The sequence below is a fragment of the Pomacea canaliculata genome, linkage group LG7, assembly GCF_003073045.1.
Source record: "Pomacea canaliculata isolate SZHN2017 linkage group LG7, ASM307304v1, whole genome shotgun sequence".
In the NCBI taxonomy this organism is placed as follows: domain Eukaryota; kingdom Metazoa; phylum Mollusca; class Gastropoda; order Architaenioglossa; family Ampullariidae; genus Pomacea; species Pomacea canaliculata.
In genome coordinates, this window is record NC_037596.1 from 12,312,327 (window position 1) to 12,326,263 (window position 13,937).

A 13,937-nucleotide genomic window follows, 5' to 3' on the forward strand; every position below is an offset into this window, starting at 1 on the left:
AATAATACCAATTTCCCAAAAGAAGTTTGTGTGTTATTGCTAACACCTTGTATTTTACAGTAATGTATCTTTGTGGTTTGTTTCCTTGTTAGACTGACTTCATCTTCTTCTACAGTGTGTAATGTGTACAGTCTTTTTATGGGGAAGCGCTCTGTACAAGTGAACTCTCATGATTGTACAATATTGGTTAATACTGGCTAAAGGTGCTATACAAATGCAATTTATTGCATTAAATATAACACATGTTTTTATTACCCATATATTCTACAGCATGAAGCTTAGTGATTAAGTGTGCTATATGTATCATAGTGTTTTACTATTAGCTCGTGTATTAATGTTATAACTTCAGTTAGCATAGAAAGGAAAACCGTTTTGCTTGAAATGCTGTAGATATGTGTGTTGGAATGGGATGGAGAAGGTCATTCATGTTTGGTTTTTATGCATGTATGTATATGCCAAAATAACCATACATATACGAATGTATAATGTTTTTAAATATTATATAGATAATAGATCACAGAATCAAACACATCCATGATGATTTAAAATCATCTGTATTCAGATATAATACAACAAAAGGAATTATTAAAAGACGAATGAATTCATATTTCGATTCTGATTTAGATAATGTGTGATCAACACGCAACTCAGAATAAATTCTATACAGAAACGATTAATAAAGATGGTAGAAGTCTAAGACTAAGTCTAAGAAAAAAATGCCAGCTATTTTATAATATACTAAGGAATAATGGTAAGCAATACAATTGTGAATCCTTTTGAAAATCTTTTTACGAGATTTGTAATGTTGAATCACATCTCATGGGTATTAGGTATTCCCTGAATCCTTGGATAGACCTTATGTTCTCAATGTTGACACCTAAAAGGTGCATCCTTGGTTCACAAAAACACGGGGGCTTGGAATGATTTAGCCCATTAATATTAAGTTTGTCTACTTTTGGCTTACTCTGATTGTCTTAAGTGTGGTTTTGTATGTCATCGTGATGGTGTCATAGCATTCTGAGTGAAAGGGGAGATTGATTAACAGTAGGCACAGGTGAATGTATTCCGTGCAAGAAAATGTAGATAAATTGAAGACATGTACATTTTGTAGATATCAACAGCATTTGCTTAAGTTTTTAAAATGTTCAACATAATTACAATCTGCAAATTTGTTCTGGAAATTAGTACAGGATACGATTGTATACCTGCTTTTCTCGTAATAAATGTCAGCCAAAAGCCACAAAAAAAAATCTCGAAATAAAATTCTGAAAAATCTTATGCACATTTTGTTATAAAGTTTGTATAATGTCTGAAAACGCTAGGCCGTGTGAGAGAAGATGACAAATACTCTTTTGCCTCTGCATTACTTTAATAGAGGGAGTACACTTTGTGTCCACACACCCTGTAAATGAAACCACAACTACATCTAGTTTGATGCCATGTACTCTCCCTGTTAAAGAAATACAGAGGTGTAATAAAAAAAAAGTAAAGAAACATATAAACATACAAGACCGAAAATTAATGTTACTCTGAAAATCAACTCGTAAGATATGTTCCACATGCCACCATGTCAGGTTGTGTTTTAAAGCTAAGCAATAAATTCTGGTATAGTTCTAGCATTAAACTTTCAACATAAAAAACAATGGGCCTGTACTCAGATCATCTTCATTTGTCCTTTTGCATGTACCAGATCTTACACTTATATAACAGTTCCTTCACCATTCACAAACATTTCTTCAACAGTCAGACCTCAAACAGTGAAATGCTCTTCGACATTTGCTTTCAATTTATAAATTGCTCATTACAACAAAGCAGTAATCACGACCATTGGTCTCGGCATCAACCTCTCATTGCCTTATAGCTCGTCTGTAACAGGCTGTACAGTGGCTCGGAAAATCTTTTCCCTCAAGAAAATTATAGAATATATTAGAATATTTTGTTTTTATTCCAGTGGCTCGGGCGAACTCGTGATTGTTTAACTAGGTCTGAGTTGATCAGTCCATCAACATCCCATTACAGAATGGTGTCTCCTGTTAAACATAACATAAACGGTAATGTACACAATTTACATCCCTGTGTACTGCCAGTGTCACTGCCTGTCAAACAATCCATTCTGTTCCCACAACCGCACACTAACATACATACGCGCACTCACACACACACACACAAACACACATTCACGGTATTGTTTGCCAAGACATTCATACTAATGAAGCTTAGTTTTGAGTCCGTTAGATGAGCAACTCTAATGTAATTAATAAAGGTTCTTACTATGACCATACTTCTGAGGCTTGGGTTTCATAAGTGTTATCTGTGTCCAGCAATCGTACTGTAGGGCTAATCATGTCCGAGACTTATTAATCTTATCCGCTATGTATTAGGTGTAGACTCGCCAGTGACTCACCAGCTTCTCCAACAGTTCTACAAGCAGTCCTCTTCACCATGAACCTTGTCCAAAGGCCCCTGAGCGAATGTTAACTCAAGGAAGCAGACTTTTCCGGATTTCTTCTTGCAAACAGTAGTCTCTCTGTTGGTGATGGAAGTAAAGTTTGATTACATTGACCAGGCTTCTATTTTGCTAGAGGAACAGTCAGCCAGTTTAAGCCTCTCTCAGTAAAAAGTAAACACTTTCTGTCTGTATTTCTAAGAGAGTTAGTAGACAACACACTATCTACTTGCTGTTTTCTTATGTTACTGGTGCTCAACCTTTTCTCACCCGAGGGGCGAATTGGACATGATAGAAAATATCGCTGGCCAGAACTTTGCAGTTTTGTCCAGAATCATGACGAAGTTAAAACTGAAATTTTGTTGTGTCTGGTTAAAGAGTGGGCCCTTGGTTGGGCGTCCGTCTAATTCTGTCGTTTTCTTATGACTATTCTAAATCTAGGTCTCTTATATGTATATAATACTAAATCTAGGTATCTTATACATATATACATTTTATTCCTTATACCATCTTCCATTTGTCTGTCAAGCAGCTCCCTCTTTCCCTGGTTACCTAATTCATTCTTCTGTCCACTCCTGCATACTTCTTCTCCAGGGCTCCGGTGCATAGGCGGTCTTAACTTTTCGTCTTAAGATGCCTTGCTTAACTCGCTTTTCGTCTTGGCTAAGTTCGCGGTCTCAATCCTGTTGCATGAGCGATCTCAGCCCCTTGCTTAGCTGAGAAACGGGTCAGGTCAGCGCGGCGGTCGAGGTCGGCGATATAAATAAATTCGTCCGGGGAGCGGCCTTGCCAACCGTATATTCCACCAATGAAAACTGCGCTACAGCGATGGTGCCGAGCCGCGAAATTCGTCTGCACACCATGGCTGAAACGAAGGAGAGATGTGCGACAGCGAACTATTAGTCTTAATCGAGGAGGTTACCAGGGAGAAGAAGAGGCTTTACCAGAAAAAGAAAAAGATGAAATAAGAAAGAAATAAAACAATTTAAAATCTTCCACAATTTCATCTCGCAGTCGTCAAAAACATCCACCAACGGGCGGGGGCAAACACCAGAAACACCCGTTATGAATGGAGAAAGTGATAAATATTTTAGATGATTGCAGACAACTGATGGACGGCATAAACATCGAAGGTTAGTCATTTTGTTTACCTGTGTAGACTTATTTTTTCACGTCTGTGTCATCCGCAGAAAAAGATCTAGATACCGAGAGAATGCAAATGCAAAGCCGATAGTCGGCACACAACAGCCGGTTTAGAAAATAAATATTTCCATCCGAAATACATTTATTTAAAATGACTAGGTACATTTCTCATTTAGTTTTTGTGACAGGTGGTGAATCATTTACACTGGTTCCTCAAGAAGTCTTTTATGATAGGGGAGAGTAATAAAATAATATTGACATATGTAGGAGGTGCAATATGTGTACTTATGTAGAACACCCCAGTTCCATCTTCTAATTCAATAATGGAAATGCTTTTGTTAGAAGTATATGCAGATGTATTATTTTCTTGCATAACAAGCAAGAAGGAATTGAACATTTCAGATGATGTTTTCAAATGGGAAATTTTAAAAATGTACTTTATATCACATAGATATTCCTGATGGTAAGTTTGAACAAAACATAAAATATTAAGGAAAAGCGCCAATGTTTTTTGTACATTACTTCCAAAGCTGGCTTAAAATTATAAATTATTTAATTCAAGTGCCAAACATAGACTATGACATAATTTGGGAGGTGTACATAGCAGGTTTGTCTGTACATCCACAGTCAATTTGGACATTTAACCAGTTTTAACTACAAGTCTAATACATGTTACAGTACCAGTGTTCTACAGTTTAGATTCCAGTAGACACTGATCAGCTTCTGAGTGACATGGATGTGCAGTGTCAACATTCTTTACCAGTTGCATGTTATAAAGTTCTGAAATAGCTATACCTGGGTCCAGTGAAAAGTGCTAAATATTAACTCTAAAGAGAAAAACATGTCCTTCACAATCTTACCAGCAGCATGTAGTAAATATCAACATTACTGCTTTTTATAGTTACTTTGCATCACAAAGAATAACAAGCAAGATAACAAGCAGGTGATGTACCAAGCAGCCAGTATTCCATCCGTCAACTGAGTCATCTGAAGAAAACAAAATACCTGATGATACAAAAGAATCCATAACAAAGATTAAAGAAAGAAAAACTTTGTATCTCCTGGACAGTGAACTTGATCGTGTTAAAAAAGAATCGCAATTGATGGAAATCAAAATAAATCTGGCACAGGCCGAGGTAACAAATATTACATGGAAAAACAGATGGAAAATGAATTGGTAATGCCGGCTGCTCAAAGTGTTGACCAACTGGTTGAGGCGGATGCTGCTATTCAGCCAAAGTCCAATTGAATAATAAATGTTGTGACCATTCAGTTAGAAATTATGACAGCACTATGGAACACCTGATGATTTTTGCTGCTTTGGCAGGGATGTATCTGATGTCACACAGTATATTCTGGAGCACTGGATATTAAAGGGGAGGAGTTTATGTTTTTCTAAACCATGATGCAAACAAAAGGGTGCAATATATTACAACATGGAGTAAAGACACATACTAACCAGCCCACAAGCAAAACTTGTGCATTTTAACCCTGACAAAGCAAAGACAGTATTTACCGTAGTTGTTCCTGAAGAAAATGGAATCAATTTTTGAGAACATCATTGGTTCTCTTAATGGTGTCACTTGTTGAGCTGTGGGCACAGTTGAACTTTTCCTTGGCTCTAGTGTCTGCATTTTAAAAAAAGGGGATACTAAGCCAATCAGTCAGCGGGTAGCTACTGTCTCCCATATTCATCCCATGTCAATGCCAAAAGTGTCAGCCACTACAACTTGCATTATGCCTTGTTGCATAAAATTGTAATGCCACCATCGCCTGCAAAAGAGATAGGAAACATTATTGACCTCAATGATTTATATATTTTAGTACTCACATCTCAACAAAACTGTCCATTTTTAGTTAAAAAGGACGATGTGAACATTAACCTATTATGATTATTTACCTCTTGAGCCACATGCTTCCAACTTGAGACATACTGCAAGGAACTGCCTGTCAAATTGATAAACATGTATTAAATCAAACTATATCGGAGTTTCTGGGTGCTCTGCTACTTTATTCTGTGTTGTTTTACTTAAATACAATGACATCAATTTTTTTTAATAATGTTAATGTTAATAATACTCTAAAACAATACTTGGAGCACAGTGGATGGGCCAGAATTGTGCCTCTGCTCATATGAGCCAAGTATAGCAAACTGTGAATTTTCTTGGATTATTGCTGTCACCAGAGTGAAAGTAGAAAATTTTCATTACTTTTATTGCAAAGTTCAAGTTTTATCCTTTCCAAAAATGTATTGGTTTTGTGGTCTCATGTTTACCTGAGAGCAGCAATAATAACAACAAACATCACCCACTGTCGTCAACACCATCTTAAGTTATACGCCATTGTTTTGTTATGTGATTATATTTTGAAGTCATGCTAACATTATTAAATATTTTTAACGTAATGCTGTCAATTACACTTATTAATTATATATTTATATAGTGGTGGTGACTATAGTCTTACCTGCAGCAAAGGCGGAATAGAGTCTTTTCGTTGAAAATGATGGTCGAAATCATTTTCCACTGTTATGTTCGCTCGACGGAATCGAAAACGATGAAACAAATCGACGTCATACATTTCAAATGGATTTGATGGATCGCTGAAGTAGTGAAAAATCTGTATCTGTCAATGGTATACACAGAGCAACTCAGTAAACAACACGATGAAGCGCCACTGTTACTACGAAAGCCGCCGAGCGGTCATGCGTAAGCAGCGTGTCGCGGCTAAGCAAGGAGTTAAGCCTGGTGGGGACCAGTCTTAAATTTTAAGACTAAGACCGCTTGCTTAGCGAGTTGAGATCGCCCATGCACCGCGCTTAACAGGCGTCTTAGGTTAAGACAGCGTGCTTGGCTTAACTGCGGTCTTAACTCGAGTTAAGACCGCCTATGCACCGGAGCCCAGTTCATTATTTCTTCTGTCGGGTAGGTAAGGCCACTAATGTATGTATTATGTCATATATAACATTAGCCAAACTGTTTTATACTACCACAAGATGGAATTAGGTGAATGAAATTTAGTGTTGAAAAATAGATGCAGTAAAGATGAGAAATATTTGCCTGATGAAATTCACATAAAACCATTTTAATATTTAAAATTTGTATCGTCTTTTTGTTAGTATTTGAAATAGCAAAATCTTTATCATTTGACTGCAAAAAAGCTGAAAGCCTCTGGTATCATACGGTTGAACACCCGATTGTCACGACTGCAGTGAGAACGGAAACTCCGTGGGTCACAACCTCACCTCGGGGTACGATCTCTATGCCACTCTGCCCTCCAGCTTTGTTTCACGGATGTCTCGTTTCCTTCTCCGTAATCGTCTCTCTCACTTTGTACAATAAATTGCTTTGTGTTGAGGTCATTTCCTAACAGCAATCCAACCAGTAAACCAAGGAAACCATGCTGACAGGAAACCTATATATGTATTTCTGTTCCAAGAAATTTAACACGTTTATTAGTTAATTATTACTTATTATTATTAACACGTTTAAGTTAATTTTTTTAATGAAAACATGTGTTTAAAAAATTAAATTCAGAACTTCATTAATAAGTCTAAATTTCAATCATGCTTAAAATAGATATATGTCATGAAAGTTGACTGTACTTACCAAGGAATTCTGTCGTTGGTGCATTTCGTTCCTCATACCATGGACGCGTACACACATCCAATATGTCTGTCGGTGTTCATACCATGCGGCGACTGATAAACTTAGTAAACGCGCTTGCGAAACAGTGACAGTTTAGCTTCTGTTTCTTAAACTCAGAAGCACATAAGTCTTACATTATTACATTAAAATGTTAAAAAAAACCGACAGTTATTTTAACATGAACTCCTCTGCTGTCGCACTTTAGACGCATAAAGCAAGTCGGATAACCGATTCTCCGCCATTTCTTCCCCCTAATTTTATCTAAGTCAGAAAATCAAATTGGAGCTGGTGACTTCATTTTTTTCAATATCACAAGCTAAAATAGAAAATTATAGTAAAATATTACAATAAGGATTACCTTTTATTTATTAATACAAAAATAAAAAGCTAAATTTAAAAAAATGAACTTAACCACTGTTTTAAGAGTTGTTGAATTACACATACGCGTTTGAGGATGACGGATACTAGGACACGAGCATCATTTGCATATCACATGGTATCGGAGTTGGCTGGAAACAGAGATTTCAGCTGAGACGACTCGGATAGTCTAGCTCAGACTATCAAACTAGGTTCACCCCTTTCTGTTCACTATATTTTTTAATTAAAAATAGTGAAAACGATTAAAAAAATAAAGCTGATAAAAAACTAATAAAAAGTTAATCAAAATATTATGTTTACAAAAATAACTTACTTGGTGAGTTTCCTCTTACATTTTCGTACGGATATCTGCTCCCATCTGTAGGCCTAAATATTAATATAAGATAATTATGTGTATAGACAATAAAACCATGCGCTGTCAAACAGGGCAAAAACTCTATAGTTCTATGACTAGACTTGTAAAATGGACAGGAACATGTGCAGCCTTGATCACAGTTTTTCAAATAATATGAGCACATTGTAGCAGCTTCTTGCTAGATATCACAATATTATCTGGCATTCTCTGGGTATTGCATGATATTTTGCGTGCGTCCGTGTCTGTTGTTGTTTGTTTGGGATTTTCTGTAAAGGTCCATGAGTCTGTCCATAGGACCTGGATAATGCGCGATACAGATTTGCTGTATTATTATTATTATTAAGAACATTGCAATAATCCAATACATGACTCTTGCAAAGCATTTAGCATGCAGTACTTATGGTTTTATGGGTTGGAAAGGAAATGGTGACAAGTGCAACATGCTTCAAACAATATTTCAAACTCATTGGACATTTGGCAAAGGATGCTGCCTTCTAGAATTTTTGCGTTTTAATAAAGAGTGTAAAATGAAAGTGAAGAAATAACCGTGAACCCACATATTAAGAATTTGTTAAGGCCGCAAGCAGCAAACATCTGACTCAGTCACTAGATTCCTCTCATCAAACCGTCGTGAGATATTCATTCAGACTCCAATTAATATCTTTCCATTCATTCACATCTAGTGAAGTAGCGGGTAGAGCGTGCAAAGTTCTATATGTACTTTTATTTGATTATTGATGGAGAAAAGTACTGGCAGGCATAAGTTGCACTTACCGAGTTCTTTCTGCTGGAAAAAAATTTAAAGAGAATCCAAAACACAGAAATCAGCGTAAATTTATACATTGTTAGTGAATGAAGCACACAACTCTTAGAGTCGAAAAATGCAAAATATATTAAAAAAGACTTTCTAAAATAGTTGACAATGGTATTATGTCAGCATTGAAGACAGATTATTCAATTACAAAATGTAGGAAATTGGAAATTAACTTGGAAAAGGATTTAAAACTATGCTTCCAAATTTTTTTCAGTAGTTACCTCTGTAAGTCGCAGAGCTTCCAGGACTGCAAATGTATTATTTTGAATTAAAGATAAAATATTGGATCACATTCGCCACTTGGACTCCAAGGCTACATTCAGACACTCTCTCCAAAACATGTCTGTTCACAAAGTACTATCCCTGAATTACTATCCTTAACTCCGTGGTAGTACTGTTCGTCATGCTAACTGCCATCTATCGACTCCGTCTTACACTGTTTATAGTATCTACATCCCTTTATACCTTCATCCATCTTACCATGTCTCCTCTCTTTGAACTTTCTAATGGCAAAAGTAGTAACTACAGCAATCAAAACAACAGTCACCACTATGCCGTACACGAGTTCAATGTTTATTGTTTTCCCTGAAGCTGGCGATCTCCCTGGCGCTGAAACAACAAAAAATTATATTTTCTAATATTCACAGAACTTCTTTTTAGTTTAAATTGTAACTGGTAGTTCAACAGAACCATTGAAGTTAGTGTTAGTACATCAGACTATATTTTGTCAGTGTGAATGTACTAAAAATATAATATATATATATATATATCGGCTTCTGTGCTTCCGGAATTCCATATGTTATACTACTTAAAACATGCACAATATTTCCCCATGTAGTCAGGGTTAGTTAAATCCAGTGATTCGTGATGATACGAATGTATTCTTGAATGTGAACATATCGGTGAAGTCAAGAATGTACTTGCACACGTATACTTTAATTTGACATTTTGGGTTTTTGTATTTAGTATTGTTCGGATACAATCACTGGTATTAGTATAATTAGCAGTAATTATGTCCTTAAAGTTGCTAACTCTGCCTTTTAACATTTCATATCACTAAATATCACAGGACAGAAGAAATGCACTTGTATTCTTTGACTATATGTAAAAAATACTTTTCTTACTTATGTCCATAACAAATTTTGTGAACTTAAACAAGTGGCCAAAAATCATCCTTCAAGTTATGTTTTTAATGGTTCGCTTACTTGATCCATTTAAGGCAAAAAAGATTGGGTTGGAAGAACCCCAGTCATTGCTGAGAGTCAATGTCCAGCTTCCACATAAACTGTCCTCTTCCTTCTCAAGCGGAAGACTCAGGACGAGGTCAGGTGGATGACCAGTGAGAGTGCAGTTCACTTCCCTCTCGGTGTAATGTTTTATAGAAACTGATGTCAAGAGACATCCTTTGACTGCTGTGGTGTGAGCCTTGACACCAAAGGTTACAGTGTCAACAGCAGGATCAACAATTTTTGTTGACTTGTCAACAAACTGAGGACGACCTGGGACGATTGAAAAAAACATGTTCTTAAAAGTTAGGTAGTTACTTATTTTAAACAGACCAAAATATGTGAAAACTAAGAATCAATAAGATCGTTTAATTATAAAAAGTTTCAACGGTGTAAGCATTTCAAAAATCCTTTTTAACATTTTGGATAAATTAAATTCTATCACGAAAATATATAGTTTTGGTCAGCAGTTTTGTTCTGAACTTTCAAGTTAATTGCAGTTAAGCCATTTTTCATATTATAGAAACGTCTTTACATAATATTTTTGTGCAAAATATGGCTTTGTATGTGAGTACTTTCTTTAATAATATACATAATTTTTGGGTTTATTTCTTAGACCTTTTTTCCATTTATACTGATGTCATAAAGATGACCAAGAATTTGTTATGACCTTACTAAATTTAGTAAATTTATTGCCATTATCTTGCTTACATCCATGCAGCAAGGTTAATAATATGGCATTACCTGAGAATGTAACAAGCTTTCTTCGTCAACTCAGTTATTGTAGTTGTTTGTCTTTATGATATACAGCATAGGTGCCAGAAAAATCCTGATTAATGTTTTTAGTAATATCAGTATCAAATAACTACTATTTCCAAAACTTTCTGCCCTGTTTCTATGACAACTCCACTGTAAAAACCCTCGTCACATAATCCGCAAAACCAACTGATGTGCCAGTTTAGAAAGTTTTATACCTACACGAGATTTCGCAAGCTAAGTGATTATATAAACAAGCAGGGAGAATATTACATTAATGTGTAAGATACGTGTAAACACTGTAAGTTTGTTTACTTACACTTGACGAGTATTGCCATGGACAAATTCTGTTGCGACCCGTTGCCTTCACACCTGACGACTGGCCAGTCATCTTCACACCGGGCAGTAAGAGAGGAGCTAAGGCGTCCTTCAGAACTAGAGGAATTCAGCTTCGTTCCATGTTTATCGAGCAAATAAAAGACACCTGGAGGATTGCCCTTCTCAAAGAAGCAGGAAATATTGACCACCTGGCCTTCATCAATGATGACATTATCGCCCCCATCCACAGTCAGACTCTTGACTTTGGGTGGGTCTGCACACATACACACACGAAGGAAAGAATAGAAGGGGAATAAAATAACACGAAAATATTGTGTGTGCATGTGTTTCTAATGTATGTAAGCTCCATCACCTACTCACCTAGTCTATGTAAGAATATGTATATGTATATAATTGATTTGAAGATTATTGTGACAATGTATAAATGTTTGTTAGTATATTTGCCTTCTTCTGTCATATTCTTTTGCAGTGTGTGTATGTGTGTGCGCGTTGTTTCTGTGTGGGTGTGATTTTATTTCTCGATAAGTTTTCGCCAAAAAACATTCTTCGTGCTAAAAGCTCTACTAATTACGATATATTAATAAAAGTCATGAAAAAATATTGCCATGGGATAGTACAGAAATAAAAGCGAAAACGCAAAGACCAGTAAAACTAACGGTATTTTTATAGACAAGACATCTAAGTGCAAGGATATAGATTGCTATAGATTTCAGTTTTAAATATCTAAAGTTTCAGAAGAAGGTTAAAAAATAACACTGAACTTTGCCCTCCAAAGTGAGTATATGGCAACAACGCTCACAAAGCTATAAAACTGAAACATTTGCAACAAAATAATCTCTTTTCACTCGAGTGTCTAACGTCTGTCTTCTTATCTTCCTATATGCGGATAGAGACTTGAAAAAATAGCCATGAAGGTGTAATGCAGTTTAGGATTATTTTTGTGTTATCAATACCACATCATAAATACAAGAGTAGAAAATACCCCCTGACGAAGATAAAACCAAGTTAAAGTGATACAAGCACATGTAAATGTCATTGCAGCATTACAATAAATATCATCAATGAACAGTAGCAGAAGGTAAAAGAAGACAACAAGAAACAAGGGTAGAAATACTCTATGAGTGGACTGGCTTCTCATTCAATTCATCGCAGAACAGACAAAATTGGCGAAGGTTGTTAGTGACATCGTCACGTGACCACTAATAGTGACAAATGTATGTGCAAAGTGTTTCTGTATGTGTTTCTTTACTCACAGGGTTTCGAAAATATATTGTAATGTAACTAAAGTGGCACTTTAACGAATAATTAATATTCTCTAACAATTTGTTAAGACTTTTTTTGAAAAAAACATTTTAATTCTTCTACTGTCTAAAATTGGTTAAGTAATAAATGTGCTGGTGCCTATGTCTTTGTGTTCTTTCTTAGGTTGTAATTGCTATTTAAGGGTCATCGTCTTCTGTACAAAAATGAAAGTATCCAGAATAGAAAAACTTGCATGATAACCGTCTGTTCTCCTTAAACTATAAAAAAGAGAGTACTCCCAGTGATACTGAATATTTGATCTGGTTAAACCACAAATTAACATTACTGCTCCTCGAAAGTATCATTTGTACATAGTGATAGTCGAACTTATGTACACATATTTTTAAAGACTTTTCTGTACATGAATATTTGAAATTATTACTTACACAACACCTCAACGCGTATCAGTCTGGTAGGTTTGGGTAGCCCACCTCTGCCAGTTGAGAGTATCATCGCACTCAGTGACCTGGTGACGACCTGAGAGATGTAGATGTCTAAAGCCACCACAGAGCTGCTCACGTGTCGTTGTTCCCAGTAGCAGGTGACTCCTGTCCTCCCACTCAACTCCTTCTTAAACTCGCTGCTAAAGTCTTTGTCGTAAATAAATACACATGTAGTTCTCAAAGAGTTTCCTTCACAAACCGTATAATCAGCGCTAAACGTGTCTGTAACATCAGGACTTGTCGTAACGTTGATGGTGTAGTTGATATTGATAGAACTATTTTCTTCTTTACTCAGGCTTTCGGTAAAGTTAAAAAACCCACCTTAAAAAGATAAATCTAAAGATTAGATTCCAAAAGAATATCTGGAATGTTCAAATGCATATCTAGCCTCTTGCACTAAATTCCTAATTGGTCGCTAGGCACAGATAATCTCCCCAACTGCTCGCCAGTGTAAGAGATTTATGACTGATAAAAATAGAGTATAAAGTAATGATAAGCTGACATTTCTAAGCATTTTGAGTAAAGCCTTTCCTCAGGTAACTTGATTTACGCATTTTATTATGCCCTTTTACAAAGATATATAGTTTGACATTTCGGAAAATCTTTTGGATTGTATGCATTAGGAGATACATAATACAGATAGCTGTTATAATAGTCATACAGAGTGAATGCATTTAAGTTAAATATGTGAACACTACAAAGAAAGTCATGAAATTAAATAACCTTAGTAATTATTCGTGTCATACTTTAATTCACTCTTATTATTTTAATCACTATAAATAAATTTTCTAATTCTTTGCTTAATTTTATATCTATACGTGTTGCTTTAAGCATATTATCTTTGATAAGATTAATTGCTTTAATTATCAGCAACTTTCACTATAAGAACATTATAAAAATGAACCTACAAACATAATGAGTCACTACTTACATGACATCAACAGCGCTCCTTTCATCAGCATGAAAAGAATCACAAACGCACAGGAAATCTTAGAAGTTTTCATGGCAAAGTTTTCAGTAAGGTCTAGTTGCTGTACTCAACTGTCAATGAAGTTATAACCGGAATATTATCACAGGATGGAAACGTTCGC

The 13,937-nt window shown here is 35.7% G+C and overlaps 1 protein-coding gene across 3 annotated transcripts; it reads right to left on the reverse strand.

Moving 5' to 3' along the window:
• Positions 1-1,603: 1,603 nt before the first annotated feature.
• LOC112568070 lies at positions 1,604-13,910 on the reverse strand. Of its 3 annotated transcripts, none has more exons than XM_025245093.1 (9): positions 13,778-13,910; positions 12,790-13,167; positions 11,082-11,354; positions 9,986-10,279; positions 9,261-9,389; positions 8,741-8,750; positions 6,831-7,977; positions 2,405-2,527; positions 1,604-2,030 (listed from the first exon to the last, which is right to left on the reverse strand). In XM_025245093.1, the coding sequence occupies exons 1-7, from the start codon at positions 13,848-13,850 to the stop codon at positions 7,908-7,910; spliced, it is 1,227 nt and encodes a 408-aa protein (XP_025100878.1). In that variant the 5' UTR covers positions 13,851-13,910; the 3' UTR covers positions 1,604-2,030; positions 2,405-2,527; positions 6,831-7,907. The 3 variants fall into 3 exon arrangements, with proteins under 3 accessions (XP_025100878.1, XP_025100876.1, XP_025100877.1); XM_025245091.1 differs by having other exon boundaries at positions 8,741-8,753; XM_025245092.1 differs by having other exon boundaries at positions 2,405-2,578; positions 8,741-8,753.
• Positions 13,911-13,937: the final 27 nt, after the last annotated feature.

Bases quoted from the DNA above. Each gene is read 5' to 3' on its own strand.
- LOC112568070 (XM_025245091.1), bottom strand. From the start codon at position 13,850: ATGAAAACTTCTAAGATTTCCTGTGCGTTTGTGATTCTTTTCATGCTG. The intron at 11,355-12,789 runs GTAAGTAATAAT...GTATGTGTGCAG, and splicing joins GATACGCGTTGAGGTGTTGT to ACCCACCCAAAGTCAAGAGT. The intron at 10,280-11,081 runs GTAAGTAAACAA...CAATCGTCCCAG, and splicing joins CATGGCAATACTCGTCAAGT to GTCGTCCTCAGTTTGTTGAC.